Source organism: Thalassophryne amazonica, unplaced genomic scaffold (genome assembly GCF_902500255.1).
Source record: "Thalassophryne amazonica unplaced genomic scaffold, fThaAma1.1, whole genome shotgun sequence".
NCBI lineage: Eukaryota > Metazoa > Chordata > Actinopteri > Batrachoidiformes > Batrachoididae > Thalassophryne > Thalassophryne amazonica.
This window is the reverse complement of record NW_022986233.1, coordinates 807,795-815,712: the sequence shown is the minus strand read 5'-3', so window position 1 is coordinate 815,712 and position 7,918 is coordinate 807,795. Positions and strand designations below refer to the sequence as shown.

The 7,918-nt window shown below is 43.1% G+C and overlaps 1 protein-coding gene across 1 annotated transcript; it reads left to right on the top strand.

Moving 5' to 3' along the window:
• The first annotated feature begins 6,256 nt into the window (after nucleotides 1-6,256).
• Nucleotides 6,257-7,619, top strand: LOC117505638 (gastrula zinc finger protein XlCGF8.2DB-like). Its single transcript, XM_034165212.1, has one exon. The coding sequence runs from the start codon at nucleotides 6,257-6,259 to the stop codon at nucleotides 7,292-7,294; it is 1,038 nt and encodes a 345-aa protein (XP_034021103.1). The 3' UTR covers nucleotides 7,295-7,619.
• The last annotated feature ends 299 nt before the right edge of the window (nucleotides 7,620-7,918 follow it).

Genomic DNA, 7,918 nt, shown 5'->3' with positions numbered 1-7,918 from the left:
CCACCGACATTGGAGCTGTCACTCACTCACACACGCAATCACACAAACGTACTTCCTTCAACTGGACCAGCAAAGTCAGTGTGGACACTCTGCCATGGACCCGTGGGCCAGGGCCATGGATGCAGAGAGGTCACCTGGGTGTTTTCTGTATTTGCTGACACGAGACACATGTTCTACATTTTTCCTCAATTTATGCATCAAGTCCTGGTCACCACACATACAGTGAGGAAAATATTTGAACACCCTGCGATTTTGCAAGTTCTCCCACTTAGAAATCATGGAGGGGTCTGAAATTTTCATCTTAGGTGCATGTCCACTGTGAGAGACATAATCTAAAAAAAAATCTGGAAATCACAGTGTATGATTTTTTAAATAATTTATTTGTATGTTACTGCTGCAAATAAGTATTTGATCACCTACCAACCAGCAAGAATTCTGTCTCACACAGACCTGTTAATTTTTCTTTAAGAAGCCGCTTATTCTGCACTCTTTACCTGTATTAATTGCACCTGTTTGAACTTGTTACCTGTATAAAAGACACCTGTTCACACAATCAATCACACTCCAACCTGTCCACCATAGCCAAGATCAAAGAGCTGTCTAAGGACACCAGGGACAAAACTGTAGACCTGCACAAGGCTGGGATGGACTACAGGACAACAGGCAAGCAGCTTGGTAGAAGACAACAACTGTTATGATTATTTATTAGAAAGTGGAAGAAACACAAGATGACTGTCAATCTCCCTTGGTCTGGGATTCCATGCAAGATCTCACTTTGTGGGGTAAGGATGATTTTGAGAAAGCTCAGAACTACACAGGAGGACCTGGTCAATGACCTGAAGAGAGCTGGGATCACAGTCACAAAGATTACATTAGTAACACATGATGCTGTCATGGTTTAAAATCCTGCAGGGCAGCAAGGTCCCCCTGCTCAAGCCAGCACATGTCCAGGCCCATTTGAAGTTCACCAGTGACCATCTGGATGATCCAGAGGAGGCATGGGAGAAGGTCATGTGGTCAGATGAGACCAGAATAGAGCTTTTGGAATCAACTCCACTGACCATGTTTAGAGGATGAGAACAACCCCAAGAAAACCATCCCAACCGTGAAGCATGGGGGTGGAAACATCATACTCTGGGGGTGCTCTTCTGCAAAGGGGACAGGACGACTGCACCGTATTGAAGGGAGGATGGATGGGGTCATGTATTGTGAGATTTTGGCAAACAACCTCCTTCCCTCAGTAAGAGCATTGAAGATGGGTCATGGCTGGGTCTTCCAGCATGACAATGACCCCAAACACACAGCCAGGGCAACTAAGGAGGGGCTCCGTAAGAAGCATTTCAAGGTCCTGGAGTGGTCTGGCCAGTCTCCAGACCTGAACTCAATAGAAAATCTTTGGAGGGAGCTGAAACTCCAAACCTGAAAGATTTGGAGAAGATCTGTATGGAGGAGTGGACCACAATCCCTGCTGCAGTGTGTGAAAACCTGGTGGAAAACTACAGGAAACGTTTGACCTCTGTAATTGCAAACAAATACTACTGTACCAAATATTAGCATTGATTTTCACAGGTGTTGAAATACTTATTTTCCTCACTGTAGCTCTGTGCCATGGCTTTGTGGATGCAAAATTTGAAAACTTTGGACCAAACGGTCTCTGGCTGTCATGGAACGAAGAGTCAAGAGGTTGACTGTTTGTCAAAAAGAACAGATTTGGACACACCAACGAACAGCATACTGTGTGTGTGTGTGTGTGTGTGTGTGTGTGTGTGTGTGTGTGTGTGTGTGTGTGTGTGTGTGTGTGTGTGTGTGTGTGTGTGTGTGTGTGTGTGTGAATCAGCACTTAGAGTGCACCCTTATGTACACATGTCAGCACAGTGATGGTGCACAAGTTCTCATGAGCTCTTCTCCTCAAACTGATACTGGCAGATATCTGAAAATGACTTCATCTGAACAAGATGTTTTTGTCTCAAGGCTGCAGTTAGGCGCTATCAGAACAGACTGTGTGTCCCTCTGAGTCAGACAGAAACATGTGGCTATCAATGTTTTGCACAAACTGCATGAACAGTCTCTGGATTAATCAAGGACATTTCACAGTGCATTCACACAGTGAGGAACACAACATGAAATAAACATGGTGTCACGTGGAGACAGTTATTTTGCTTTCACAGCTTTCATCTTGGGCAGCACGGTGGCTTAGTGGTTAGCACTGTTGCCTCACAGCAAGAAGGTCATGGGTTCAATAAATGACTTTGTCCCTTTGGCCATGGCCTGGCTTCAGTGTTAAGGATGTCTCAAACCCTTTTAGAGTTCTTAAGTTTTTATCAAAAACTTCTGCATAATCTTTCAATACATCCTCAACCGTGCCTCGACCTTTTTGCTGTACTCTTTGTTTTAATGTCACGCCAATCAAGCTTTATCTTCCGCAGCAAACAATGGGGGTAAATTACCCTTCACCACGTACAAGGGCAGTCTCACTCTCTGTTTGTTCATTCTCACCCTTACCGTTACAACGTCTTCAGGTAACAACAATTCCCCAGTATATGTTCTCAACGCAATATCAGTCTTCCACAAGCACAAATGAGCCAAATTTGCTTCATATATGTCCTTTGAGATTAAAGATACTGCTGAACCAGTGTCTAATTCCATTTTACAGTTTTTTTTAATTGCTAAAACACATTTCACAAACGTCTCCCCCATTTTCTCAAAATGCTAAACACAACACACTTTTCTAAAGCTACATACACAAAACTGCACCTTCTCTTTTCAGAACACAAACTGTCACACCAAAACAGCTGCTCAAAGCCTGCAAGAATGTGAACACAATATGCATCATTACACATTACAACAAAACAACTGAAAACACAATGTTCAGTGTGTGAGAATGTCCTTTTTACGTTTGTTCACAACTGCCAAACCATAGTATCTGTATGTGAACAGTATCTGTTGTCAAAATATATTACTGTAGAGTATGTAGCATTCATAGATTTGTGTGTTTTCATATGAACAGAGAATGCAGTACGCTACTGTACTGTATCACAACTCAATGCAAACACTACAGAGGATCCATTACACACAATACTCACTGAAGACACAATGTTCAGGGTGTGATGGTTTTTTTCATTTATTGAAGTATACCACACACGCACACACACATTGTGCGGCATCACGTCGTTGAGCTGGGTCAGGCCACAGGACCTCATCTACGTCGCAGGCATGATGGTGCGAGTTTGCCTTGCTCTCCCTCCTTAGCCTGCTCCTTTCTCCCTCCTCAGCCTGCTCCTCTCTCCCTCCTCTGACTATAACTCCTCTTCCTGTGATTCTGCCTCTGTCCATTGTGGTATACGTTTGGAACCTTCATCAAACTGTGCACTCTGAACTGGCTTCTATAGGTGTGGTCACATCATTTGCAACAAGTGTCTACAATTCTGAGTCGTTATGTTTAATGAATGAAGCCAGGTGTGTACATTGTGTTCAGGTTTTGCTAACTGTGACAAGCATTTTGCATCATTTGAGCTTTAAATTGAGAATCTGAGCAGAGTTTTTTGCAACTTGTGTTTTAGCAAGGCAAAATGTGTTTAGATTCATGAGGAAAGGAGGACTGTGTTTTGTGAATTGTGTCTTCATGTGACGTGTTTATGGTTTTGGCAAATGTGGGCTAGTTTTATTAAATGTGTTTAGAGAACTGGTCATTTGGTTTAGAGAATTGGGTTTTGTGTTTTAGCAATTTAAAAAACTGTAATCATGGGTCCAGCCACCTCCTTAGTCTCCACGGCAGACGTTGCACGCAGTCTCAATCCTGAGTCAGAATCAGATCAGTTTTCATCATCAGAAGCGTCAACCTCCATCATATGAATTTTTTGTTTTGTTTTCTCCCAGGGAGCTTCCTTGTCCTTTCCCTGGTTTCATATGAGTCTCTGGTACACTTCCACTCATCCTTGCTTGAGCTATGTGGCCTGTTCCCAGACAATTATAGCACAGTTGATTCCGGTACAAACAGTCTCTTTCCTGGTGATTAGATCTTCCACATCTGAAGCATTTACCTCCCTCTGCTGGTGGAGAGGTGGCCACTGCATGCAAGCCCCAGACAGTTTTAACTGCTGGGATTCCTTGGTGACGGCCTTCATTGCCAGCGCTGTGTCTACAGCCCGCTGGAACGCTAATGCTTCATCAGTTAATAACTCTCTCCGAATGTTCTCATTGACCAAACCACATACCAGATCATCACACAGGGCATCCTGCAGATGCGTGCCAAACTCACAATGTTCAGACAGTTTTTTTCAACACAGCCACATACTGAGCGACACTCTCTCCATCTTCCTGATTCCATTTATGAAACCGAAATCTTTCTACAATTAAAATGGGTTTTGGGGGAAAATTGTCACTCGGCTTCTTTGTTAAAACTTCAGTGGTGCATTTCCGGGTTTGTCCGGTGCCACTAAACTGCACAACAAAGCGTATGTCTTTGGTCCAATAACAGTTAAAAAATACTGCAGCTTTCTTCACCGCTAAAACATCATTTGTGGTAATACATACGTTGACCATTGTTCTGTGGCTTCATCAAAGGCTTCAATCTGTCCGATGATGTCCATTTCCTGCTTCTCCATCAGCTTGGCGTCCTTCTCTTAGAACATAGCAATGGCTCAGTAATCATTCAAAATCCTCGTCACCAACTTGTTGTGATTCATTAGTCATACAACAGAAGACTTACTCACATACATCAATATTCACACAGTTTAAGAAGCCAGACGGACGAGCAGAGGTACGTTGCAACTGGTTTAATTGGAGCACCTTGGACAGCCAGTGACATGCTTACAGCACCACACACTGGTGTGGAGGAGTAGTGGTCCTTTTATACCCTAAAACATCACGCATGTCATACCTGCTACAGAGTTAGGAGGTGCATGTAATAACACGTGTATTACAGCAGTGACATCCCGTTCAGCGCTGCACCGAGCCCTTGACGTGCAAAATGACGCATGTCAAAGTTCCACATACAGATTATTACATATCAACATTTCTTTTGCCTACCTGGCCGGGGTCCAGTGGAGGTGGACATACGTGGCACAACATGCCAGCAGGCTTTGCTGTGACCAATCCACCTCAGAGCTCATCAACCACGCTCAGATCGTTTCAAATGCTGTTATGATGCCATCAGAATAGGTAGATTGAGATCAGATTACGCAGAAACTGCACATAGACCGCTGTCAGATGTGCGTCCCATCTCGATGGCGCCAAGAGTTTTATGAAAAGTGCAGCACACTTGGGACAGTCGAGCAAATGGGATCAAATACGTGGACTGCTCAGAGACTGCCATCCATAGATCTTCAGACCGCACCTCAGTACTTCCCGACTGTAGCCATGTATGTATCAATCAATGTATGTATGTACATACGCCTCAGTCGGTGTATGTATGATGGGGGTTTTACTGTTGTCAGGTCAAACTCACCACTCTGATACTTTATTTTAATGAGTGTTGTTCTAACATTTATTGTTAATTTGTTTCTTTGCAGACATGCAGCCGTTGTTGTTGATTAAAGAAGAAACTCTCCCTAAACACCAGGAATGGAATCGGAGTGTTGACCAGGAGGACATTAAAGAAGAAGAGAAGCTGTGGATAAGTCAGCAGGGAGAGCAGCTTCAGCAGCTGGAGGAGGCAGATCTCACCAAGTTTGGTTTTACTGCCGTCCCTGTGAAGAGTGAAAATGATGATGAAAAACCAGAGTCATCACAGCTTCATCAAAGCCCAAGTGATGAGAGCACAGAGGCTGAGCCTGTAGCCAGCAGCTCATCTGTACACAGAACACTGACAGCAGAAGCTGATGGAGAGGACGATGGAGGACCACAACCAGCCAGCAACTCAGGTCCAAACAGTCATTTACAAACAGATACCAGTGGCAGGAGTTCAGACACTTCTGGAACTGACACTGATGACAGTTATGACTGGAAACAGACCAGAAAACCTCGATCAGGTTTTAACTGTCGAAAAAATACCAAGATTGTTCATTCAGGCAACACTGATGAGAAACAATTTAAAGGCTCTAAATATGGAAAAGCAACTGGTCACATAAACAGTTATTCCGGGAAACAAAAGGAGAGGCAAGCAAGCAGAACACCATTTAGCTGTTCTAATCAAAGTAAAAGACAGAAACAGAAGGGCACTCTGAACAAACACATTAGAATTCAGACAGAACAAAAACTATTTGACTGTTCTGAGTGTGGTCAAAGGTTTGGATACAAGAGCCACCTGAACAGACACATGATAATTCATACAGGACAAAAACCATTTGTCTGTTCTCAATGTGGTAAAAGATTTGGACAAAACAGCCACCTGAACGAACACATGAGAATTCATACAGGACAAAAACCATTTGTCTGTTCCGAGTGTGGTAAAAGATTTGGACTGAAGCGCAACCTAACCACACACATGATAATTCATACAGGGCAAAAGCCATTTGTCTGTTCTGAATGTGGTCATAGATTTGGAGTAGGGAGCTCCCTGAACACACACATGATAATTCATACAGGGCAAAAACCATTTGTCTGTTCCGAGTGTGGTCAAAGATTTGGACTGAAGAGCTCACTGAACACACACATGTTAATTCATACAGGGCAAAAACCATTTGTCTGTTCCAAGTGTGGTCAAAGATTTGGACTGAAGAGCTCCCTGAACACACACATGATAATTCATACAGGGCAAAAAACATTTGTCTGTTCTGAGTGTGGTAAAAGATTTAGACAAAAGAGCTATCTGAACGAACACATGATACTTCACACCGGACAAAAAGCATTTGTCTGTTCTGAGTGTGGTAAAAGATTTGGACGAAAGAGCAACCTGAACAGACACATGATAATTCATACAGGGCAAAAGCCATTTGTCTGTTCTGAATGTGGTAAAAGATTTGGACGAAAGAGCAAGCTGAACACACACATGATAATTCATACAGGGCAAAAGCCATTTGTCTGTTCTGAATGTGGTAAAAGATTTGGACAAAAGAGCTATCTGAACGAACACATGATACTTCACACCGGACAAAAAGCATTTGTCTGTTCTGAGTGTGGTAAAAGATTTGGACGAAAGAGCAACCTGAACACACACATGATAACTCATACAGGGCAAAAAGCATTTGTTTGTTCTGAGTGTGGTAAAAGATTTGGACTTAAGGGCAATTTGAAAAGACACATGATAATTCATACAGAACAAAAAACACTTCTCGGATGTGGAAATACAAGTGATGCAACAAATTGGGCATATGATCAGGGACGGCACCTGAGCTCTGGCACCACCTCGAAATGACTGTCCTCAGAAAACACAAATCCGACAAAAAACACCAGACCAAGCCAGCGTCTCACACCAGAGAAGAAGTAGGAGTCAAACCCAAACCCAACACAATAGGAGTCAAACACCACAGCAACAAAAAAGGTATCAGACACTGCACCTCCAAAAAACAAGCCATACACTCCCCCCCCCCCCCCCCCAAAAAAAAAAAACAAAAAACGAGCCATTCACCAGCTCATCCACAAAACAACATACAGGTGCACACTAGAGGGTGACATGGGAGTAGATTTTCACTCCTGTCCTGTCCCACTCCCACAGAAAAATTCCTGTCCCATCCCATTCCCAGGCCAGAGTAAAAAAAAAAAAAAAAAAAAAAAAAAAAAAAATTCCTGTCCCGTCACACTCCTGGTAAAATGACTCCCACTCCCATCCCCCTCCCATTCAGAATGACTCCCACTCCTGTACTGCTCCCATTTTTTCCTTCTTTTAGTTTTTCGGCTTTAATGTTCTGCAGTTTTATTTCACAAGATATGGCAACAGGAAGAGTTCATCTGTGGTAATACAGGGAGGCACTTACTGCCTTAATCCAAATTATATATATATACAGTGGCTTGCAAAAGTATTCAGCCCCTTGGTATTTCA

Coding starts and splice junctions, on each gene's coding strand:
- LOC117505638 (XM_034165212.1), top strand. CDS start 6,257: ATGATAATTCATACAGGACAAAAACCATTTGTCTGTTCTCAATGTGGT.